Consider the following 25,964-nt stretch of genomic DNA (forward strand, 5'->3'; position numbering starts at 1 on the left):
GAATGAATCCACATTAGACTTTACATATATTTATTTGTATAAAACAATTACAAAATGTTCAGTTTATTCATTGCATAATACAAGGAGGTTTGCAGAGTTAATTGTAATCATCCTTACAGCAAATACAATGAATATTTTTTCCATGTGTCACCTACTGTTTGGTGAAGTGAAGCAGAGAGAATACAGCATCGTCATAGGAACCGTTTATAGTGTGAAACTGGAGTGAAACAATACTTGACAATAAAAACTAAAGTAAAAAAAAATGAAAAGCTATGCTACATTTAAGTCCTATTCAAAATATCCAAGCACTAACAGTAGAAATTGGCTCACACTGGATCCTCGAGGAATACAGTGGGATTGTCTTGCAGACTTTACCAGTCTTGGTTCAGCATCATGGCAACCATCATCTCCAAAACACAGATTTTATTCACATACAGTTGATCCTAAATGTGCATGAAAAATGTTTATGTAATCGTCAGGAAAAATACATTCAGTTTCAATATGGTTAAAATTCTTCTCGGGATTAATTCTCTCAGCCGGAGATGCACCAGCCCAGCATGTAATGGATGTAGCAGCATCTGCTTCCCTGAATTATCGATTTCCACCATACTTGGATGTCCAGTCCACCCGGCCATGGACAGGCTGCACAGCAGGAGCTCTGGTCAGGAGGTTTCCAGAGGTTTTCCCCAGTGCTGAATAGCTGCTTCCCTTCATCTGAGTCCTGTCTGTCCTCCTCTTCCAGCTCTCGTAGTCTAAAGGAACATGGAACATGCCAGTCAGTTAATCTTTCTACCTCCAATATATAGCCACACAGTGAGCCATTTGTCTGTCTTTATTAGCAGCCTCTTTATATGCAATAGATGGTGCTTTTACAGATGAAAATTTATAAGAACTGCTTTTGAAATAACGTAAAAAGTGGAAAATGGATGAGGAAAGCAATAAAACAGAAGGGCAATAAATAACTTTTTAAAAAACTACAGGAACCCTTAGAAAAAGACAATACCTTCACCAGTTTCACTCATTGATGAGTTGGATATGGGCTTGAGCTTTGCAGATTTTGGCTTTTCTTTTTTATTTTCAGGAGAAGAGGAAGAAAGATTGACTGAAAAAGTGAAAAGAGAGGAGAAGCATAGTCCCAGTAAGTCTGAATGGAAATATTTTGAGTAAGACAGTGGAAACAGAAGAGAGGAAAGAGTGCAGGATGATCATACAAGAGCACAGTCATGCTACAGACTATAGAGACAGTATTTACTGAAGAAAAGGATTTGAGTAGCAGCTAAATCAGATAAACAGGGTTAGAGTATTGTTTTCCTCTCTGAATAGAATAAATGTTCAAAGTTGCCTGGCAAACAGTATCAAAACTAATTTTGTTGCCTTGTATATAAATGAATTAAGTTCTTACTTGCGTGTTGTCCAGCCAAAGGGGCAAGCTGGATTCTCTGTCCCACTGAGCCAACCTCCTTCTTCTGGAATGAAGGGATGTAACCGCCAGAGAGGTTGTACTTGGTGCTTATAAAATTCCCTTTAAGAAAGGAAACATAGCTCAAGGCTTTGCATTTTTTTGTGTGCTTTCTTATTACACTCTCCAGGTATCCAATCAGCATGGGTTTCCAGACAACAAATAAATGAAGAATAGGATAGTAAACAAAGACACACATGACTTTACTGACACTAACTACTGCTGTGAACGCGTGTGAAGTAACTGCTGCATATGCAAAAGCTTCAGAGGACCAAAACAGATGAATAAGGCAGAGGGATCGTTGTCATTGAGCTTTTCAATCGAGCTGCTTCACCAGCAGCCACAGGTGGTTATCATTGAAAAGCTTCATTGTTCCCTTATGAAGATGTTGTGGTTTTAGTGTCATTTACCCTCTGTTTAGCAACTGGAGGTCTTAGTTATCAGGTTAAACTGTGTATTTGCACCCTTATCTCCTGCAGAGCTTTAAGCAGGGAGCTTCTTTCACATGTTAAAGTGCTGTTTGAATACCTGAAGCTTGTTGCATCAGCCGCCACACTGCTTTATTTCATTATACCCTCAAGCTATTCTGTGTACTACAACTACATCTTTTGCTGCCAACTGTAAAATACAGCAAAACAGTTCACTTAAATACCTTTGGAGAGATCAATTTTCTCCAGTACTCTTTCTTTCATGATAGTTTTCTCTGGTGGGCTATCCTCAGATTTAGTGGCATTCTCTTCTAATTTCAAAGTAAAGAAAGCAGAGTTGGAGGAGATGTGCAAGCAATCAAAGAGAAAGGAGAAAAAATTATAAAAAGAAGGAAAAGAAATATTAAATAACACAACAGAAATAGAGAAAATAGAAAGCACTTTTCACAACTTAATGAGACTTTATATTGATGAGTAGTGTTAAAGACAACACTTCTACAGACAGGGGTGCAGTTGCAATGATTTAAGAAACACTTGATCTTACAGCGACAGTCTTAATCTCATCAATAAGCAATGGAGAGAGGCAAGGTGAAAGACAGAGACAAGAAGCGATCACAGGGAGGAACCAGATTGTATGTCTCTCTAAACAACAAATGATTTATAGATGTCTCATATCTCTAAAGTCGCATCACAGAGGTTTACTCCCTAACTACTGATCAGCTGCACCATTAGCATTTAGAGCCTTTGTGTCGCATTATGTAACTCTAGGTGACACTAGGTTTCCACTGCACGGCAAAATGAGGTGAGTTATGGTGTAGTTGTTATTCAATCAACCGGATGAACAGGTTTATTGGCTAATTTGGTTGCCAAACCCTACTGTGTTAGCTCAGTTACTGATACCTGAATTGTTTCCTGGAAGACCTATTTTTTATTTGAAGTTGCAAGTCTTCACTCAGTTCCTCTCTACTTTATCAGATCTACAAGCTGTTGAGCAGCTTGTTCCATGTAATTTCCTTAACATGTCAGTGAAATCTGGAAACCTGAGTCCCCTCCACTGTACACTATGTCAAACCTTTTAACACATCTGCATTAGACATCAGCAGTCCTTACCTGCATTGGCTCTGGTAACAGATAATCCTCCTCCAATGGGACCCAGTGGTTTATTTACACTGTTTGAGGAGTTCTCCCACAGGTCCCTCAGCGTCATACCACCCAACTCCTTATCACCGGAGGAAGTCTGATTTTTGCCGATCAACCCTTAAAGTGACAGAAACTGAGGTTAAAAACAGAGACAACAAAATGACTAAAATACCAGCAGTCAGACTTCGCAATAATTCTACTTACAAAGGTAAAACAAGCCTTGAAATACACTTTAAGAGGGATAATGACGCAAAAATAAGGGTAATCTTTATAACACAGAGGGGCAATTTGTCAGCAGTACACCACAGTGGTACATAATTTTACCACACTTAAACCACACAATAGACAAAAAAAAATGACGATAAAAAGAAAGTAGATTAAAGTTAATTAAATCATCATGAATTTAGGACAAAATAAATGATAAATGATGATAAAGTGAAACAAAATAAGAGTCAAATAAATTGAAATAAATAAAATAATATAAAATCACATATTCCTGTTTTAAAACACAGTGGTAGCAGGGACAAATTATTATTTTTTATATCTGTTGGTCCTGCACCTACACAGATGGTATCTGTGACCAGCTTCTGTGTGATAGGACTGACTGGTTCTTTTTGAAGGGTCTTTCTGAAAGTTCTGAGAGGTTTCTCAGATCGGTCCCTGTGACTTTTCGGCTTACTTTAACAATTCCCTCCAACGTGTTCTTGTTTTTCAGGGTTAGAGACCCAAACCAGCAGATAAAAGTAAACGTTAAAACAGATGAAATAAAACAAGAATAGAACATCAATAGAACAATAGAACAAGAGGTGTCGACATTGAGCCTTCTCTGCAAACAACCTCAGTGTTTGACTCAAAGGTTAGCTGGCTGTTGATTATAGTTCCTAGGTACTTATATTGCTGGACAATGTCAACACTCTGACCATGAATTAAAACAGGGGGAACAGGTGGAAGCTTCTTTCTAAAATCAATGAGCATTTCTTTAGTTCTTGAGTAAAAGAGAGATTTTACATTGTTTATATTATCTAGGTTGCGATGATCTATTGGTAACAATACATTTGCGACTGCCTGTTAGTCTTACCTGGCAAGTATCGAGACTGGCTGAGATAGTGCTGTCGTGCCGCAGATCCTGGGAGATTAGAATCCATTTGGCCAACTTTAACATTATTAGGTAGCTTGGTAACTGTGCTGAAGGAATATAGAGGTTTCTGCTCCTTAGGCCTGAAAATAGAATCCAAACACATACTAGAAAACGTCTGTTGAACCAAAACACCAAATTTTTAAGTGCATCACTTAAGGCTTGAATTTGAGCACTGCTCCTGTGAGTGTAATGCATTTATAAATGTCTAAAATGTTTTTGGCAGAAAATAAAATTGTATACGCACATACATATGCAGCTTGTGTTGAGACTTTCTAGCACTTACTGTGGGCAGTGCTCCTTCGGGCTCCTCTCCTCTGCATTTCCCAAGCTGGGTTTCTTGGAGTTGGAGGCGGAAGTTTCCGATGGGTCGGATTCCTCCCAGCTGTCTGAGGTCTTGGCAACCATCTGGCCCCAGCGACGACGGCCACTCTTCAGCACCCCCATGCCAATATTGTCCTCACTGCCCAGCCGTGTCACCTTCTGATCAAGATCATACTGTCATATTTGGACTGATGAACTCTGTCTTACTAAGTTAACTTCTGCTCTCTGCTACTGTCTTCATTCTACAAGTTCTACTCCTTAGAAGAGGACACAGTTAATCTGGAAGTTCTGCTATATTCTGGCCACTTAGCTCAGCTCGGTCTTTCACTGTTTCATTTCATTTAAGATTAAACAGAAATACGGCAGTGATTTCATAAAGCCACTCACGCCAGGTTTACCCTCAGCTTGGGGCAGAGGGATCTGCTTAAGAGGCTGATGCTGCTGGTGGTTTCTGGAAGAGGATGTGGAGGCTTTGGACTCGGAGGAAAACTGCTGAGGATCGGCCTTGGACTCAGAGGCCTGTTTCTGGGCTTGCGGCCTGGTCTGGACCTTCTTCACCTCCTGGCTTTGAGGACGAGGCCCTAAGATCTGGCCTACCTGGAAGTAAGGATACCGCAGGGCCTAACCAGAGAGAAGAATTAATACACAGTTGTTATTCAGAATATTCTGCGGGCACTGTTTTCAAGTACAATCAAGATGTCCACCATCAGGAACTAAGACTTTTATGCAACATGTATATAAAAACAAGATAAATCTGATCATTTTGTATCTTGACTCAATCAAACTTTAAGTGATGTACTTGATACACAAGATTTCCTGATAAATTTATCAGCAAATAAGTACACCGCACTCAACACACAATTTTAGACCAACAGATATGTAGCATAGACTTTCTTCTGTTCAATAATTACAGTTGTTTGCTGTCTGAATCCAAACTGTTTTCTTAAGATGGGTGAAAATAAATGTGGTTCCCAACAGAACCTAAACACCTGGGAGCTTTGTAGGCAGAAAATGGAGAAGCTTTGTCACTCTTTCCAGAAAGGTGTTTCCTACTCAAGGCCCACAGAGTAATTCAACTGTCTCACTGGAGTATAAATCATGCTAAGGGGTATAATGGCCATGTATAGTGCATGACATGTCTATGTGATGCAGAGCACACATGCACAGGTAAAACATACTGTAGTCACAGAGAGAATGAAGTATGGCTTAGGGACTACTTCAAATGACTTGGATTAGGATGTTGCTACAATCTCTGTATTGGAAATACAGATAATCTTCACGTAGGAGGGGAGCAGGGCTAAGTATTGTGCTGTAATGGAAATTGCTTCTCTGAGGACAGGCATGTCCTCTTACTACACACATGTTCAAACAGGCCTTGGGGGGGGGCGGGGACAGTCTGGCTAAGCAAAGCTAAAGTACTATTCATGATGCACAAATTGAAAAAACAGGAGCAGTCTTCAGTGCCCATTTATGCACATTTTATTATCTATGGATGCACAGAATGTTTCTATACATTCAATGTTTCACTAACTTATTCAAAATATTTAATTCTTGGGCAACCTGATAGCCTAGCAGATAGAGTGCATACCTCGATTCCTCGTCAGCTATGACTATTCTTTCATTCCCAACAATTTGCATGGAAATTGTACGGAGCTGCTAAAAAAGCCTTGAGTTCTGAGAGTTTACTTCGACACTGATGTTGCGTACCTGTACAGCAGTTGGCCTTTTCTTGGGGTCCCACTGCAGCATATCCCTCATCAGGGCAATAGCCTCATTGCTGGCATTTGGGATAAGGGTCTTCAAGTGGGTCGGCACACACTGGGGGAAGCGAAAGTTCATAGCAGATGCTAGTTGATAGCCCTCTGGCCAGTCCGTCTAAAGGAGGAGACAAACGATTATATACAGACATTAGGTTTTTTTGCATGATTAAATCTACCTAAAATTAATCCATGTCACTAGCACATATGTCATTTACAAGGTTACATAGACACATTATGCTCTTTAAGTGAGGAATCTCTCAGTAAAAGCAAAGAATTTTAACTACACTCTTTAATAGTGATGGATTTGAAAAGCCTTTACAATGAAGTGGCCACCTGGTCCACCTGAAGCACACTTCACTCAGAAGCAAAACCACTTCTCCCAATATTTAGATGCTATTTACTCACTTATTTTAATATTTTACTGCTTGTCATTAAGAATATCAGCACATGATAAGTTCGGGGCATTAATGATTAAACACCTAAACTGAGGTCAAAAATATCCACCTCTCCCCATTCAGGTTCTTCTCACCTTTTTGACAGTGCCCAGGACTTGGCAAATCTTAAAGATCTCATCAACTTCACTGTTCCCTGGAAAAAGAGGTCTGAGTGTGTAGAGTTCAGCCATGATGCAGCCAACAGCCCACAGGTCAATAGGAGAGCTGTAGGTTGATGACCTGAGCAGGACCTCTGGAGCTCGGTACCTTCAGAGAGAACATTAAGCATTTAATTTAGTACATGGCAAGAGATGCTTAGACATTCTTTTTCTTTTTAAATGTACACAATGTTTGGAAAGACCTCTCACCATCTCGTTGATACATAGTCTGTGTAGGGAGGCTTGGAGCGGATCTCTCTGGCCAGTCCAAAATCTGCTATTTTCACCAGTTCTGGACCCATGCACAGCAAATTCTCTGGCTTCATGTCTCGATGGAAGAAACCTTTTACAAAGATTTATATCAAGATTTTAGCTAACTTGCAATGGACTGGACTCACATTGTAACCATACACAACCGCTTTGCACTACTATCTTAAATGCTCTGCATAATTCAGATAGAACTGCTTGTGGATGGGTATATATTTGCAACAGCCCCTGTAATAGTGACAGGCCAGTGTATCCAAGGCCAAAGTAATTCACGTCAACATTTTCATTATTTACGGTAACCAGGGCTGGAGTCCTTGAGTGTACAGTACTTCAGCTGTTACACAACGACATTGCAATTTGCAGTTTCATTAAATATTAACATTTCATGTGACATGTTGAAGAAAAAGGTAGTTCAGGTCAAATCATACAAAAATGCATTTTGCTGATGTAAAATAGCTGCACATGACAGAAAACTGTAAATGTAGTTGCAGCAATGCTATATAATCCAAATTCTATATAGCTACAGAATATATCTAAGTAAATAGATGATAATACCTAGAAACAATAAGACAAGCATAAATGCATATGCAGTACATTACTGGTTGTCTACTTTAGAGTCACAGTGACTTTTTACAATAGCAAATACATCCAAACTAACCATCTAAAGATTCTGCTACTTCTTGAACAAGCACAGAAAGACAGAGTAAAGCCTCTTACCATGCTTATGTACAAAAGCCAACCCAGACAGCACTTGAAACATGATGTTCCTAATTTCATTCTCTGAGAACATCTTATTCTCTCTAACAGCACACCAAAGAGATGGAAAAGGTGGAAGAGAAAGTTGGGAAAAAAGAGAAATCAAAGAGAAGTGTTAAAAGAAAGAAGTCCGTATACATGCATCCAGTGTGGATGTGTGGAAACATGGGAGCATGTATGTGTGTTTGCATTTGCACATGCACAAGTTTGTAGTTTTCTGACTGAACATATTCATAACCAGGATTAAAGTAACTCGGACTCAGACGTTTTCAGTGTTTGTTTGTTAGGCTAACATGTACAAATATGAGGCATCCACACATCCAGTAGTTAGATAGTCGGAATGCAGAGCAGAGAGGTAGACAAGAGTAAAAACAAGGCATTTATGGAAGGTTCACATCCTGCAAGAATTTGGTTAATGTATATGCAATCCCAGCTATTCTGATCTCTGACTAATTTTCATGTATCTTGGCTTTTACAGTCTCCTTGTAGAATTCAGATCTTAAATAAAGGCAATATTTTTGATACAGCGCAGTGAATCTTGCAGTATGAAACCACTCTCGTAGACTTGCAGTTCATGAAGGAAACGCGGTACACCTACCATGTTTATGAATAAACGACAGGCCTTGTAAAATCTGAAAGCTTATGTTTCTTATCACTGATTCAGGGAACAGTTTTTTTCTGTAAACATAAAATTGACATAATTCTCATGAGTGAGCTAATGAAAGCATCATTACAGGAACAGCATTCTGTTTGTCTTTGTACACATAGAAAACAATGCATACATGAAAATATATTCAACCACTAATCTGATCAGTGTTGAAACAATGGCAGCTTTCTTAATTTGCCTGCTTTTTTGCCTTTGACAACAAACCCCAGGTGTGTTCTGCACATGTACACATAAGGGATTTCTAAACTAGCGAAAACATCAGAGCCTCCCTGAGAGAAAGTGAAAGTCTGGTGGCAGCTGTTTGCAAGACCGAGCCGAATGCAGGCAGGGAGTAGCACGGTGCGATGACTGAAATTTTAAATATTTCATTGGATACCATTGGATCCCATCAGATTGTTCAAAACATATCACAAACCCTGACTAGTTTTCCTCAGAAATTTGCTTCAGTAAAAATACAGCTGGACTTCTGTTTCTCTTTCTTGGATGAGAAGTGAAATGTCTTTATGAAATTAAAAGAAAACTCCAGCTGGGTCAATATATAATTAAGGGACTTTTGAAGTCCATGGGATATATCTTGCATATATTTTTATTAAAAGTGAAAAAAACTGTTTTTTATGTTCATTATGATCATGTCTTTACAAATTCCATAATTATGATCGAAACGATCACTTATTAATAAAAAATGACACTAAAATGTCAACTAAATAACCGTCCAAATTTAATAACAACCACCTTCTATTTAGCTAAACAAGAATAAAATGAACTTATTCAAAAAAAATGGTTGTGTTCTTCTTATTAACCTAACTCTTATTATCAGATCTTCTTTTTGGCAATATATCAAATTTGATATGGAAAATAACGAATTGTATCTGTGTCCGAGAAGTCACTTTCAACTAAGTTACCCATTCCAAAAACACCTCTTAAGGAAGTGTGTTAATTCCAGATCACATGGCCTGCTCCACATGATGTCATTTCCTCCTGAAGAAAAGACTGGCCAGACTCCAAGGCTTTCTGAGTTATTTAATATAAAGTAGTGTGTGAGTCAAGTGTGGATTTATTGTATGTCAACAGATTTACTACAATATCTTTATAAATAAGTTGCAATTTCAATTTTACTCAATTGTATATATAATATGTAGAAGAATCTTTCTCTAAAAATGCCATGTGGTGTTTGGTTATAGGTGGCCATGTTGATTTTAGGCCTGAAAACTGCAAAAATGTCAACTATGTTACAAAAAGTTAATTATATATTGACCCAGCTGCTTTTTACTGAAGCTCCTAAGATTACACAGATCTGAATAACTGAGAATCTACATAAACTTACAAATTTTCATGAAAACCTTTTGTTGTGATCTAGCACAGGAGCTTTTAAATGTGCTCTTGTTGTGATAATGATATGAAACTAGCCACTGCTTTAAATGTGTGCAGAAATATGTGTTTTATCTTCGTACCTGTCCTTCATAAGCTGATATAAGTTCTCCTTCATGTACTCAAAGACAAAGTAGAGGTGATCGTTCTCTCTGATAACCTCTTTTAGTTTCACCACATTTGCGTGGTTCAGCTTCTTCAGTGACTGGAGAGACACATGAATGGGAAAGTAAGAAAAACATGTAACGTAACAAGACACTTATGGACATTTAATTTAGAACACAAATATCAAAGTAGTTCATGGAGTAAAAGTTACATATGTAGAACCTTCACGTGATTAACTTCACATTGTTGGGTACACAAGTACAACATAAATGTCTCTTCATGATAGACATTTGAAAGCATTGAAAGCCACTTTTTGGACAAGTGTGTGTCAATGGCATGCATTTTTGCCTAACTCACAATGGCTCTTACTGCTGCTATAAGGTACTACCTGTCAGTGTAAGGATATCACAATGCTTACCTTCACTTCTCTTAGGTTCATACACTCTTCCCATGAATAAAACTTCCTCTTCATCCTATAAAAGGCATTGAAAGAAAGCCATTAAAGGAAATTATGCTCATAGTCTGAAGAAAAAGAAGACAGGCCACATATATTTCCTCCAATATACTGTTGTGTCATTGTCTACAAAATTTCTTTGTGTGTCTCCATCAATAATTCAGCTCTTTTGACGTGTCTCCAGTTTCAGCTCATATTATTACCCAAGGAAAAAGCTGCAAAAGCTGTAGATTGAAGTGATATTGACTGTTATTTTACTAGTTTCATCATTGATTTTTCTCTATTTGACCCACATCTAGGAACACATCTCGACTCAGCCGACGTATTAATCTGTCAGGCTTATCGCAGTATGTGTTGTATATTAAGACAACACATCAGCTGGTATACGCTTATCGCCTCTGATCCACACTACCTCTCCATCCCTCTGGAATTACATAAGAGCTACAGAATGTGTAGATATCTTTTTCTCCTCCTCTGGGCTCCTGCCAGTTTCAGTCGTCTCTTCCACAATGTCAGCAACCTGACACACCCCCTCTACTTTCACTGCCTTTCACCGTCACCACATGTATTGTCTTGCATGGTAACCAAATGATCAAGCAGTGGACGCATCTCCCTGGTTTCTCATCTATTATTAAAGTGTGCTACCATGCTGCTGAAACAAAGGCATGCAAGCTAGTTTCCTTGCCCTGGTGATGGAAGGAAACTTGAAGTAGACAAATCATCCAGGGTGTAAGCATCTAGCTTTGTATTGTATCTACTAGTAAAACTGTTTAGTGTGGCTGCAAATATTTACATGTGGGAGTTAATGCAATAATTTGGCCGTTTACATTTAAAATTGAAGTTGTATTTGGTTTTATCATTATCAGAGTCCTATTTAAATGTGTAAATAGAAACTTAGATACATGAATACATCATATACAGAAGATCTGAAACAGTGTTTTGTGACTTGAAAGTAGTAGAGCTAGTAGGTAATGTTAAATTCAAATACCTTGACATTGTAGTCAGACTTCTTGCATTCAATAATGTAATGCTGTTTGGGGAGTTATTACAGTTTATGACTACTAAAAGTGTTTAATGTGAAATAGGGCTGCTTGGCATCACAACCTTACATTTATCACAGTATTAAAATAACTGTAGCTACTCTAAGACCACAACATTGATACTGCAGCAATATATTTTAAGTGTCAAACATGGAAAGGCGATATTTACATTTCTGTCAAAAATATTCAAAATATAATCACCATCCTCACCTCTTGATAGCTACTAGCTCTCCAGACTCGTTGCTTCTCCCCATCAGCACACTGCCGTAGGTGCCATCACCCAGCTGCTTCAGGGTGGTGTAGCGATTCATCATCTCTCACAACGGTTTCATCAGCCTCTAACTTTCCTTACGTGTGAGACGAGAGGTGGAAACACGGTGCTGATTCATTGATGTCCTCCCTGTTCTCTTCAGCTGAAGTATGCTCAGTCTTTGTTTCACCAGCCTCTTCTCAAGTAGAGTTCAGTTGTTCTTTTCCAGAAGGAAGGATCTCCAGTTGGACAATCTTCGCCGATTCTGGGAGTTCAGAGCTCATCTTGCAAGAACTGATCCATTGTTAGAAAGGTGGGGTCTTGGTGGTGTAGTTAAGCCAACAAGAAGAGACAGTGAAGAAATGTAAAAAAAATAAAATCAGTAGCAGTACAGATACATGTCAATTACAAACACAAAGAGTCACTAGATTAACACCCAGTCTTTTACTCACTCATAAAAATTCTACAAGTAGAAGGAAATGCTAGGACCACTTCTTGTTTTTCCCTCACTGAGCAGGATTAGGTGTGTGTCACACTACGACTCAAGGAGGCTCCAATATGACCACCCAAGGGAGATGTCAGAGCCAGCCATAGGCAGATTAGGCCAAGAGGGATGTAAATAGGATGTTACATCACCATCATGCTTACTACCTTCCCCAGGCACCTAGCCTGGCAAGTGGATTTGATTGACGCCACAGGCTGCAGCGATCCCACTGTTACGTTAGATTATATGCCAAGTAAACCTCCCGGAGGACTGTTTCTCAATTATACAGACAAAAACCAAATAAACAGTTGTCATACTTAGATGACATTGACATGGTGTATTTTCTTCCTGGAACAAGCGCACAGCTACTGTGTGTTCTTTTCTTTGATGCAGTTGGACTTTATCCACACAGGTAGTCTGACAGCAGCCACATGTCTCATAGCTAGTAGCTTACAGAGAATGAGGTAGACTGAGGAGCTTCCCTGAAACCCTCTAAGCCTAGTTTATCCTTTTGCATGGATAATTCATGCTTGGGTGCCCTCAAACAGTGAGTATAAATTTTGGGAGGAAACTAGGTATACCCAGAAACTGGGTATAAATTAGGCTAAAATATTCAGTATAAGCTATGGGATAGGCATGTTAATCTAAGAAGTGCCACCTAAATCAGTTTTACAGGAAAATAATCGCTTTGCCATTTGAGGTTTTACCTCATGGAATATATACTAGTATATCCGCTGTACATGTTAAGTATAAGTTGTTGATTATTAAAAGATTTTAGTGAGGCATTACAAAAGTCAGACCGAAATATTGTTGGAAAACTGCAATTTCCCAGAGAAACAAGCAGCAAATGGTCAATAAGCGTGCAATATAAAGGTTTGATTGACAAGCTGCATGTACACTGGCATAATAAGAGTAAAATATGTCAGGGAATATCTGGTATTTCTTGGATAAACAAGCGTTAATGGTTGTATTGGTTTCAAATAATAATGAAATGCACACAAACATTTGAAGCATTACAGAGCTGGGATTTGAATTCCATCTGTGAGCTATTTTCATGTAACTTCAGCAAAGTGGCACGAGCGAAAAAAACTTGCCTGCTTCAGTGCTGACCTGCTGTGTTTAGGTTAGAGGAAATGCAGTTGCAGGCAAGCCAAGGGCAGCCAAACAAAATGAGATTAGTGTTTATTATACTGGATGGGCCCGGGAACATGTCCAAGAAGAATACCCAAAAACAGGTTTAGCTCTGTGACTCCTGATAATCATTTAATGAGTGAATCATCAGCAGAAATGTGGTGTTATGTAAATGTTTAAAGATCTGCCATTCTTTCTGCGCACTGCATTCACATTTATAATTTTACTTCCACAGCAAATTAGAAATGGGTTCTCTAAACAAATACAAAAAGACAATAAGAGGCGTGGAGAGGCCAGCCAGAGGACTGCAGGCCTGCACTCAGCTCTCACATATGGCAATCTGTTGTGGAGGGATTTAAAGGGAATTAAGATGTGCCCAGGCCGCATGACATTAGGAAGCTATTCAAGGTCAGTTATGGTGAAAACACACGTGGACACTGACCTGACGGTGGAAAACAAACAGCAAATTGAATCAAGACTTCCAAATATGATCCCTAGATTAAATTATTTCTAACTCAGCTTTCAGTAGAACAACTCACTCAAGCTGTTAGCCACAATATGAAACAAACACGGCAGCCTGAAGCTCACACGGTTTTACAGGAGAATATAGGCATCACGAACAGAGCAGTTTATCAGAAACAGAGTTGACATTTGTTGTTGACATGTCAGCTCTGTCAGCTCAGCTCCTCAGCCATTGTACACAGCAGGCCTGAACCCGTGTGTGGCTCTTCTTCTTCTTTTCCTCCTTCTTTGTCTCTGTTGGACACTCACCGGTTAGTTTAGGGTGTTGTTCCTCTCCTCGGCCGTTGTCTCAGCCTGCTGACAGCTCCAGATAAAATTTACGTACTATCTAAACCCAGCGCCAACGATAAAGTGTGTGTTTGTGTGTGTGTGTGTGTGTGTGTGTGTGTGTGTGTGTGTGTGCGTAACTTCTCCCCATGGAAACGTACACACAAACGCAACGCCGGCTGAGCTGCCAGGTGACGAGCGGCCGCAATGCCTTGTGGGGTTTGTTGTCCTTGGAGGCGGCGAGTGTCACGGCGGGAATTGAGGTTGAATTATTGTAAAGTTTGAAATGATATGGATTTTATGTTCCAAAATGTTTTGATTCCTACAATATTTCAACTCTTTACAGCCCAAAACATGATAGTTGGACTTATTTATTCATTTATTTAATAATACCAAAGATGATAGTTATTTTTCGCGTTATTTTTTTTCTCTTTATTTTTTTACATTACTAGTCAAAAGTTTGGACACAGCTTCTAATTTAATGTTTGTTGTTTATTTCTATTATTTTCTACATTGTTGATTAATACTTACGATTAACATTTTTTTTTGCTTACAACATAATTCCATACGTATCTTTTTATACATATAGTTTCGATGTCTTCAGTATTAATCTACAATGTATAAAATAATTAAATAAAAACCACTGAATGAGAAGGTGTGTCCAAACATTTGACTGGTAGTGTATATAGCAAATTTCCGACCTAAACAGCTCCAACTTCTCAGGAATATTCACAAAACGACCGTTCTTGATCAGGATAAAATAACAGAGTTGGAGCTCTTCTATTACCATGTCTGCACACAGTTGTAATTGAAGTTCTGGACCAACAGATGGAGCTGCATGATCGTGTTTATTCACACAACTGTTGAGCCAAAAAGTGCACCTTTACCAAAAAGCTGATTATCTACTTTATATAGGCTACATGTACAACTGCCTTTATTTGTATCAAACAGCCATGAAGAAATCATCTCTTCTGTCTATATTATTTTGTTTGCTCTGTGCCCTACATCATAACTAATCCAGCTCTTTTTGTAAAGTAGCTTTATAGTAAGTTGTAGTTTTTAACTTGTCCAAAAGTGACTGAAGCCCCATCATTGTGACTGAAATATTATTAAATGACTTGACTTCACACAATGAGGTTTATGTTTTTAGAATTACAGACTTCTTACTGGTTATAACTGACAACATCACATTGGCCCTATCATGACATATAATGCTCACCAGGTTCTGGTCCCCAAATTAAAAATGCTGTCTCCAGATGAGCCTGTTCGCATAGGTGGGGCCCTTCAGATTTGGAATGACCTACCTGAGAAGATAAGGCTTCAGAATCTTCTTTTAAATCACTCCTTAAAGCCTATTGTTGTAGACTTGCTTTTATGTGATGTTGTCTCTTTTACTCTATTTCACTGTGCTATTTGTGGGTTTTTTTGTGCCTTCATTAATTTTACTTATATCAGTTGGTGTTTTATGCATGAATTTATCAACATTTAAGTTTTGCATTGTCTTTTGCCATGATAAACTCCGTTTCTCCAGTTACTGACTTACTGTTGTAAGATGGTCTTCCTGAGGATCCTCTTCTTGGATTGTCTGTCAAAGCTGTTTGTAAACTTTGTTTTTGAAAGATGCAATCTAAACAAAGTTATTTTTATATGACAGTTGTTAAATATGTAGTTTCTTTATTTCATATTTAAAACCATATCTGTAAATAGTATCTGAATAAAGATATTATACAAACTTATTTATAGCCAAAGCATTTAAAAAATACTATATTACTACCGCAAATCCTCCTAAATGACACTTTACTCTTTAAACTGCTAAAATAAATAAATGACCATAATTATTAAGCTACAAAAAACCTTAGTTTCACAGACACACACTTTTGTAGTCACCGCAGATATTAACTTGTTTGTGTTTTTACGTTAGGACTGTTTAGTCCAGATAAAAGAAACATGAAGCGCGCAACTTTTTTGGCACAACACCTGTCAGAGAACACCTGCGAAGTCACATCTCAGGTAGTTTAAAATGTTGATTGGTGATTGACCAGGTAGGGATATGTACACCCAAACATACACTGTGGTTTTGACGTTGTTCCATGCGACAAGATGGTCCATATGAGCTGATTACCGCTATATGGACATTTATCCTGTTCAAACCTACACTCCAATCTCTCGCTTTTCTTTAAGTGCGTTAATGTGTTTGTGTGTCCAGGGGGTGGTCTTCGCTTAACTCAGGTTAAGCCAAGAAGCGGGAGGGGGGGCAGCAAGTGGAATTTCACTCTAAGAGGATTATCACCGTCTCTACCTCGCCGACTTGTCACCGGATGTCTCGTTTGCCGGTTGGAATAGAGCACAAGTGCGCACCGCAACAGCCTTCCAAAACCGGGTAACAAAAAGGGGCTCACGCTTGAACTGGTGGCTTTGGAGCGTTTTGTAGATGTAGAACTTATATTGCATCAATCGTGACGTTCCAAGATGACCCATGGTAGTTTTGACTTGTTGGAAGCGCACGGGAATCCGTCACCGAGTGCGTTTGTGCCAGAAAGTGGTTTCCTGAGGGACTTGTCGGCGGGTAGTTGTTCCTGACATGAAAACGAGACCGGCGGGGATCGGCAATGTCAATGCCGACTGGATGGGTTTGCTTCCCTCCAAACTCAGTGCCATGCCCCTCAAACACCTCGCCGTGCCAGGTGAGCCAGTCGTGTGTCAAGATGTCTGGTTTCCAACTATGGAAGACTGATAGAATTGTGATAGATTTTAATAAAGTCATATTGTTTAAGATAAAAATAGGTTACAATGGACAAAGGAGAACAGTTGATGTTTGCCAAAATATCTGCAGGAGTAAGTCTTTATAAAGTTGATGTTAGGGAAACTGGACCAATAATTGTCCATAATGGTCTGGCATACATTTTTACAGCAAACTTCAGAAATCTTTACTCTGACTTCAACGTTTGGTCCTTTGTCTCACCTCCTTATTTCCACGCCATCATCAGCTGCATCTTCTGCCTCTTTCTTCCAGGGTCCCACGATTCCTTCACCTACTGGGTGGATGTGCAGGCTCCTGTGGGACCTGATCAGAAGGTTTATGTGAAGTACCTGGCCACCATGTTCAGTGTCTTAGCCAAGAAGGTCATGGTGAAGTGGTCCATGACACAGGTACAGCTCTCAAATTACTTCAATCTGGAAACCCAGCCATGCGGGGAACTAGATGATGTATAAGATGACATATTTTGGGCAGAATTTGAAAGTCTGTGTTTTACAGCCAGTTCTAACGTATAATGTGGTATGGTGTGAATTCCCAGAACTTGACTTTTATGGAGCAGCTGGATGCAGGAATTCGCTACTTTGATCTCAGGGTGTCCTCTAAACCAGGGGAGCCTGGAAATGAGATCTACTTTATTCACGGCCTTTTTGGACACAAGGTGAGTGGAGAAGTCAACGTTTATGGGCATTTAAATGGTTGTCATGGTGACCGTCTTTACCATTCTGTGGTCCACTGATTGTATTTTTTTCATCTTAATTTGTGTGGTGTGGTATGTGCCTAAATGCTGAGTGTTTTTCCAGACCAGATGACGTCACTCCAGAAATGTTACAGAAATGACTGCTGCTTTAGATCTTTCAGGTATTTTAGGTGCTAAATTTGTCCCTGTATGAAGAATAAATGTTGCCTTTTGAGTATTGATGTTGTGTAGTGTAGATGAGGATGAGCTCAGGGATCAAAGGTTGTGCGTTTAGTTGTAATCATCCATCTGTTGAAATGGGTCATTCTAACATGTGCCTCTGCCTGATGTGTCACACTGCTTTGTTACAAAGACTGTCATCAGATGGTCTTGTAGCTGTAAGATATTACACAAAAACATATACATGCTTGGCTGATGGAGGGGACAGCGACATTATGCACTGTTGATAACCCTCTCCAGGTAAAATCTTTTTAAATTTTTTTTTTACCTTGGTAACATGTCCATATGTTGTTGTTTTTTATATGCTGGAAGATCATCAGTCAATGCCATTGCTAAGCATTTGCACCGTGAAACTGCAGTTTAACAATGACAGCCTCAAAAACATTCAGATTTCTGGTGCGTCATATGTAACAAACCAAAGGAACCAATCCTGTCAGGTTATAGGGTGAGGCCTTGTATATCATTGTTCTTCATCAGAGTCAGTTCAAACATGCATATACTCAATTACTCCAACATAACAGCTTGCCATTGTGTGTTTAGACTGGTTTCACAGTGTTTGAGCAGAGTCACAGGTGAGTTGGTGTGCACGAGCTGCAGTGAATGGGGAGGGGTACACAGACGGAGAGACAGGGACTTCACAGAGCTGCATATTCTTCAAGCAGTCTAGAGTCACATCAGAGGCATTTTAAAGCTGGATGGACTCATTTTTACCAAAAAGCTTCTAAATATGTAATTTTGATAGACATAGAAGAGTTTTTAGGGGCTAAATCAAAGACTGGAGAGGGTGTATTGTTGATATTTGACTCCATTAACTTCCATTACGCTGTATGTTAATTTAGTGTGGTGGTATTTTGCATTCCATAGTCAATAAAGTATTTCAGGGGAGTTTTAGAGCTCTATAATTGTGACCAAAACAATTTATGCATGACTGATGGACCATAATGTTTGATACAACCACTAATCTCCAATATTTCACCCTGCTTTGCTCCAAAGGTGAGGGACGGCCTGTTAGAAATCAATTCTTTCCTAAGCAAACACAAGAAAGAGGTGAGAGAAGCACATTTGCTTGTAGTTTTTTTTTTTTGTTTACAAAACAGCATGTAAAACACATTACATATGCTGTAGATAGCCACATGTAGACTATGAACAGATTAAATTTGATGTTTGATTGATTCAGGTGGTGTTTCTGGACTTTAACCATTACTATGCAATGGAGGCAGAGCACCATGTGTACCTCCTCGGTATGCTCCAGGAAGTGTTTGGCAGCAAGCTGTGCAACAACTGTGCTGTGGAGAGCATCACTCTGGACTACCTCTGGGACAAGAAGTACCAGGTGAGACCAGAGTGAAGCAGTGAAACACTTCAACAAACGTGTTTGTATGTGGATAATGGGACTGCAATAATCGAACACAATTTAAAGTCGAGTGACTGCAAGGGAGTTCTCTATTGACTGTGCTTTTACATGCCCCTGAATGTGTCAGTGAATGCATGAAAATATACATTGCAAGTAAAAGTTGGGGCTGCACAGTGGCTTGGTGGTTAGCACTTTCACCTTGCAGCTAGAAGATCCCCAGTTCGCGTCCTGGCCTTCCCTGGATCTTTCTGCATGGAGTTTGCATGTTCTCCCTGTGCATGTGTTGGTTTTCTCCGTGTACTCCGGCTTCCTCCCACAGTCCAAAAACATGCTCAGGTTAATTGGTGACTCTAAATTGTCCATAGGTGTGAATGTCCTCTGCCTTCACCCTAAGTCACCTGGGATAGGCTCCAGCCCCTGACGACCCTCATGAGGATTAAGCAGTGTATAGATGATGGATGGAAGTAAAAGTGGTGTGCGTGTAGTGGACGGCTCACTTACTTTAACCTTTGTGCTCAGGTAATCCCAGCCACCTGTGACTCTCCCGGGCAGGAATTAGTGCTGACCATCATCCCATTAACTCTTGTTCCACCATCAACCAGCCATTCTCCTCTCAGTGCATTTAGCTTTTAGCCTTAACATCTCTCTTTGTCTTCTGATCTTTCCAACAGTTTTCTGTCTTTCTTCCACTGACCTCCCATTCTATACCATATTTCACAATTCTTATCATTCCATAATTTTGTCATCTCACACTCTGAATTTAAACCTTTCTTTGTAATACTTTTAGTTTATTTTTAATGAACACATACTACACAAATATACAAAGATGAGAGCTCAACAGCTAGCTGTGTACACACACGTCTGTGTCTGCTTATTTACAGTGTGTGTGCCTGTTTTAGGTGTGAATGCTTTAGATTACTACAGTATGTTTATCTGTGTCTCATTCAGATGCTATCATTCCTGTTCCCATGACCCTAATCTGTGACTGGCTTACCTGGCAAATGAGAAGGAGAGAGAGAGTACAGAGCCGACAGAGAGGAAGTAGAAGTGCACAGTTAGCAGCTGCAGAGGGCAGCTTTCCTCCTTGTTCTGTTTGCTTTGACACTGTAACCTACCTGTTGTCATATTGTGTCTCTGCTAACTTACTGTGGATGGAGAATAGTCTGGTTACATGTAGGTTTATATGATCAATGTGTGAGGATGTTACTGTAAATATTAGGTTGGATAATACAGTAAGATGGGGTCAGATGTTACACCATGGTATGTTCCTTGGTTTTACTATACATTTTTGATATTTTATGTTTAATACTGCAAATTTTGTCACAAAAACTATCTGTAGTCTTTTGAACTCCACACAATCTTTCATTTTCTTCTCTCTGCAGGTCATCGTGTTCTACCATCATCCGTCAGGCCAGGGCAACCCAGTCATGTGGCCTGGCAACAAGATCCCCGCTCCCTGGGCGAACACCACCGAACCCAACAAGCTCATACAGGTCAGAAAATGACCAACCCTGTCTGTGTTTCCACATGCATGTTTTATTTCAAATGCTTCAGGGTAAAAACAAATTAAAGACCCTGTTCACACTTGCCATTAAGTGTCATGGGTTATCCGGTAACAAGTGGACAGCAGGTGTGAGTGCATTCAAGACACATTGTGGATGCATTGAGATCCGATTGCTCAGAGTATATTTGAAGGTCTGGGTGTATGGCTGTATGCTGTTAGCAGTTTGCAAGCAAATGTGTCCTGGGCTGCACTATAGGACTGCCGACTCAACACCCTATGCATTAGAAAAACAAGAGACAAAAAAGTGATTTCTTCTTTTAATTTACAGTAGACTAGACACAGGAAGTGCATTGATACCTTCCATCAATTATATCTTATTGGCATATATTGGCAGTGGTGGCTCAACAGTTAAGTCTCTGGGCTAATCATCATAAGGTCAGAGGATCAAGCCCCAATGCTGCCATTGTTGGGCCCTTGAGCAATTCCCTCAACGCTTCCTGCTCCAGGGGTGCTGTACCATGGCTGACCCTGTGCTCTGACCCCAACTGCGATATGTGAGATCCAATCACAACTGGTCATTTTAGATGCATTGTAATGTTAGGAGTGAACTGAGCTGTCTACATATGATCAGATCACCCAGGACACATGTTAATACCAAATGTGAACAAGGCCATAGAAACCTGTGATTTACTGTTACTTTGTAGGTTCAAGCTGAAAAAAATAGCATTTCATTTTCTTCTCTAACTTGTCATCATCCACAACTACCCTATCTCTCCATTTTTGTGGCCATTTATCCTTTAGTTTCCTACTGTACTAACCTCAGCAACAAATGTTTCCCTCTTAGATCCATCCATCCATTATCTATACACTGCTTAATCCTCATTAGGGTCGTGGGGGCTTGGAGCCTATCCAAGCTGACTTAGGGTGAAGGCAGGTGACACCCTGGACAAGTCACCAGTCTATCACAGGGCTATACAGAGAGACAGACAAACACACTTATATTCACACTTGTGGACAATTTAGAATCACCAGTTAACCTCAACATGTTTTTGGAGTGTGGGAAGAAGCTGGAGGACTTGGTGACAACCCATGCATGCACAGGGAGAACATGCAAACTCTATGCAGAAAAATGCAAGGCTGGCACACAAACCAGGGTTCTTCTAGCTGTGAGGCGTCAGTGCTAATCACTGAGCCACTGTGCAGCCTCAGTATTCTAACATAAGCTACTTACCCAAAATTCTCAGATTAAAAGGATTACTTGGATTTCTTCTATTCTGCATTCTCCTGTTTAGTTTCTGGAAACTACACTGAAGGAAAGAGCCAAGCAGGGATCCTTCCATGTGTCCCAGGCCATCCTTACACCCAGAGTCAACACTGTGGCCAAGGGCTTGGTCTGGGGGCTACGCAACTACCTGGTAGAGAGGTCAGTGACTGGGTTTGGGCAGGTGAATGAGAGATGAGGTGGAGTGGTTTGAAAGGAAAAAACACATTTGTTGGTTTTACCACGTAACCTGATTTGAAACACCTAAGGGAATCTTTTGTTTCTAGGTTCAAGAATCTTTTCCTCTTCTTTACTGGACAGCTTAATTTACTTACTGTGGTTTGTGGTTTGTGGTTTGTAAAGGGCAATACAGTACATTTTACTGATGTTATGGGTGGAACAAAGAGGATTGCCGGCTCTGCACATGCCCTTGACAAAGAGAAAATGAAGAAATTCTGAAAATACACCACAGTGCAGCAAATGCTGTAATTACATCACCACTAACATTTCTTTAAACTTAAGCCACATCTTATAAAGCAATGTTAAGTAGTAAGAACATTAGTGGGATTAGTATTGTATGACTGTATCATTATATCTATATAATCTATGCTTTCTATAAGTACATAATGTCTCTGTATCTTTGGCTTGTCTATTGGTTTATTCATCTATAATTGTAATCCAAACTGCAGAGTATCAAAGGACGGCACATTTCCTAACTCAGATAAGAGATCTTATTTTACCCAGGCAAGAACTGAATGATTGCTACAAACCTTTGCAGTCATGCAGCCTGTTGAGCCTGAGATTTCAGTGGAAATGACAGTGGAAATCCTGACTTAGAGTACATACTCTCCACGCCTTTAGATCTGCGGGAACCAGCCAGCAGCGTTGGGGTATAAAACTCCTGAACGGACACTGTGGCGAGACAGGCGGTGACCTAATTTTGCACTTCCGAGGAAATGGGGATTGTTTATCACCACTGGATAAACATTCTGGTTTCCTGGTTTTGTTCTGCTGGTGGCTGAAATATGACAGAGAAGTTAACAGTGTTAGAAGTGATACAGCCACAGCATCCCTGTGAGTTTGCAACGAACGAAAACAGAAAATCCGAAAGCAAAGCAGTGGTTCTGAGACAAAAGTGGCAAAGTAGTCTCTCACTGACAGACAGACACAAACATCGCCCCCTTTTACTTTCTTCCATTAGGCCTATTTTCTCCCACATTGTGACATATATCTCAAAACCCCATCAACAGCTTTGCAACAGACGTTCAGCCAAGGAGCCACTGATTAAACTTTGGCAATGTAATAGCCACAACAATAAAACTTGCAGAGACAGAAACTTGGCACTAGGTATTTTGAGTATGTTATTAAGGTCACGGAATCAGTTTGGATTAAAATTCAAATGGCAAGAAGCATAACAAAATTTGGTGTAAGCTGCGTTTATATATAAACCTTTTTTTTTTTTTTTTGTCCCTCTAGAAACCTGCCAACCATCATGTCCTGGGTTGCAGCTCAGAGACCAGGAGTGGACGGGGTCAACATCATCACCTCTGACTTTGTGGAGCTCACTGACTTTGCCAACATTGTCATCAAACTGAACAACCTGCTGCTGTCCGAACAGGACCGCAAAGCAAGATGACACATGTTTTGACAACTGGACCAAGGTGTGCTGATCCACAATGTTGTGATGGTTGGAAGTCTATAGATTATATATTCTATTCTAATAATGACTTGAATTATATTTTTTTTAGGGTTTCACTGTCTTACTGAAGGATGCTCAACATTAAGCATAGGCAGGGATACCAACAAACCTCTGAAACAAAGCCTTTTAAAGTTTCAGCAAGTCATCAGCTAATTTCCAGAGTTTTGGTTGTAGTGGAGTCTCTCAGCCCAGATACTATAAACAAAGTCCAAAACAGGATTTTTTTTTCCATCTTCATGATGCTGACCATGTCATACCATGGCTCTGGTTCCATATTCCTGTCCCTATATTCCCTTTTCGGAAAAATTATTCTATTAATAATCTAATTGTTAGATTGACAGTTGCTGTACCTGTTACCTGCATGATTATATGACTAATTTTATGACTATTTGAGTAAGGTTTTACATCTCAGGTCCTTCAGTGGCAGTTTTGGACTTTTATTTCCAAGTTTTGCTACTGATATAACAGCTGTTGCATTTGTTACCTTTATTTTGAAATGTTTTGATTCCATTATTTAGTTTTTGCAATTATGACAAGGATCACTTGTTGAAATGCTATATGTATTCTAAGTATTTTTGGCAGCACTACATATGCACAGATAAATATACTGGGATAAAGGGATTTGGCCAAATTTTGTGTTTAGAAGCTAGCAGTATATTTAGTTTAGAATTTTTGAAAGAAAATGCTCAACATGCTGGCAAGGTACTTTGTTTACAATGCATTTCAAGCACACTAATAACTGTTAACACTTGGTATGTGAGCTAAAGTTGGCTTTTTAACAGCACACTTGGTGTTTTTCTAGTAATGAAATGAACTTAAGGGAAAAGTACTGGCTGCACTTTTCTGGATATTTTTGTTTCTAAAGCAATTTATTGTGAAGTAGGAGCCCACTGTACCAACGCTGTCTAAACACGTACAACATTTTACAAGAGATGCAGACAGTGGCATCTTTAGGGGGATTATATAGGGAGAGAAGCCAAAAATGCAGGGAGTCGGTGCCACAATTCCCATAAAACACATGCACCGATATGAACACACAGCTATAAATGTTTATGTTTGTAGTATGTTTGCTTGGTATTTTTCACTTCCACTGTTTAGAGATGCAGAAATAGGAACTCCAGTTAAAGGTATGTTGGCAAAATGCAAAGACAAGTCAGAGTATATGACCACGCATAGTGTATGTGGAGTCATAAAACACAACATATATACTTAAAGCAGACGAGCAATGGAAAAAATGACCCAAGTATTGTTGTCTGAAAAGTTTTGCATGTGTGTCTGCATGAGTTTGCATCACTCTGTGTGTGTGCCTTGCGGGCCCACTGATTACTACGCATGACATAGAGTGTAGTGCAGTGACAGCCACCCTGCATTCTTGTGGTCACAGTGGGGAAAGCAGAGGAGAGCGAGATAGCAGAGGAGAAGTGATTTACACAGCTGAGACAGAAAGAAAGAGTGAAAAACAGAATCTAGACTTAGAAGGAAGAGTAAGAAAGATTACAGACTCCGACGAGGACCAAGTGTCAGACAAAAAGGGAAGAATTCAGTCAGAAAGCTACACTTGTACTGTGATAAGCAGACGGAGCAGCAGTGTCATCTAAAAGGGAAATAAAAGTTGTTTTTTTTCATCACATTAGCTTTGCCCTTCTTTTTTTCACTCCCTGACTCACATGTGTGAAACCGCCAGTTCTGTCCAGGCCACACTGTTGACAAGGTTGAGTGTGTGTCCACACACATACACAAGCACAGGCACTTTAATTGTGCAGTAATTACACATACCATGGCAGGCAAGTGGGAGAGCAGAGAACAGCAGCTCGGACTGAGAGCATTCCTCTGTTGTTTGGATTGGTCCTCTCTTTTTCACTGTATCCCCGCTGGCTTCCCAGGTTTCAGAGGAGAAGATTACAAGTCAAGCGTGATCTTACAGATGGTAATAATGTCCTAAAGCAATTGAAGTGGTTCCGTTTCTGTGTACATTTGTTTATCAGACATGAAAGTAGTTCATCTGAAACTACAAAACACTGGACATTGGTTCCTTTAATATTTCTATCCCATAATATGTCATTATGTCATTTCCCTCTTACCAAATTCAACACTTCAGTCCCCTCCCAATTGGCACCACAAGTTATAACAAACAGTCCAGTAGAAACCCTTTGCCACATGAGTCAGTAGCAGACTTCATCGTGGTCAAACATGGTGTAGTTTCCAGTCTGTCATCACAAGATATGTTGGCATTTCATCCCCAGAAATACTGGTGCACTTAAATTTTGGCCACATGGTTTGTTTGTCTGAAATAAAGACATGCAGCTATTTAAAGAAAACCATT

At 39.7% G+C, this 25,964-nt stretch overlaps 2 protein-coding genes across 12 annotated transcripts; one reads left to right on the plus strand and one right to left on the minus strand.

Moving 5' to 3' along the window:
* Positions 1 to 13: 13 nt before the first annotated feature.
* mak (male germ cell-associated kinase) lies at positions 14 to 14,289 on the minus strand. 11 transcript variants are annotated; one of them, XM_035943725.2, is made up of 16 exons: positions 14,132 to 14,289; positions 11,706 to 12,065; positions 10,420 to 10,474; positions 9,980 to 10,101; positions 7,823 to 7,905; positions 7,049 to 7,181; positions 6,776 to 6,947; positions 6,194 to 6,361; positions 4,874 to 5,107; positions 4,449 to 4,642; positions 4,106 to 4,245; positions 2,998 to 3,144; positions 2,112 to 2,198; positions 1,403 to 1,522; positions 1,004 to 1,102; positions 14 to 752 (listed from the first exon to the last, which is right to left on the minus strand). In XM_035943725.2, exons 2-16 carry the CDS (start codon positions 11,807 to 11,809, stop codon positions 592 to 594), a joined length of 2,019 nt encoding a protein of 672 aa, XP_035799618.1. In that variant the 5' UTR covers positions 11,810 to 12,065; positions 14,132 to 14,289; the 3' UTR covers positions 14 to 591. The 11 variants fall into 11 exon arrangements, with proteins under 11 accessions (XP_035799618.1, XP_035799620.1, XP_035799616.1 ...); XM_035943727.2 differs by having other exon boundaries at positions 2,112 to 2,195; positions 4,449 to 4,645; XM_035943723.2 differs by having other exon boundaries at positions 4,449 to 4,645.
* Positions 14,290 to 16,447: 2,158 nt separating this feature from the next.
* On the plus strand, positions 16,448 to 25,269 carry plcxd2 (phosphatidylinositol-specific phospholipase C, X domain containing 2). Its single transcript, XM_023299898.3, has 8 exons — positions 16,448 to 16,833; positions 17,163 to 17,299; positions 17,446 to 17,565; positions 18,817 to 18,870; positions 19,001 to 19,156; positions 20,560 to 20,670; positions 21,974 to 22,104; positions 23,419 to 25,269. Exons 1-8 carry the CDS (start codon positions 16,731 to 16,733, stop codon positions 23,576 to 23,578), a joined length of 972 nt encoding a protein of 323 aa, XP_023155666.1. The 5' UTR covers positions 16,448 to 16,730; the 3' UTR covers positions 23,579 to 25,269.
* Positions 25,270 to 25,964: the final 695 nt, after the last annotated feature.

Source organism: Amphiprion ocellaris, chromosome 22 (genome assembly GCF_022539595.1).
Source record: "Amphiprion ocellaris isolate individual 3 ecotype Okinawa chromosome 22, ASM2253959v1, whole genome shotgun sequence".
NCBI lineage: Eukaryota > Metazoa > Chordata > Actinopteri > Pomacentridae > Amphiprion > Amphiprion ocellaris.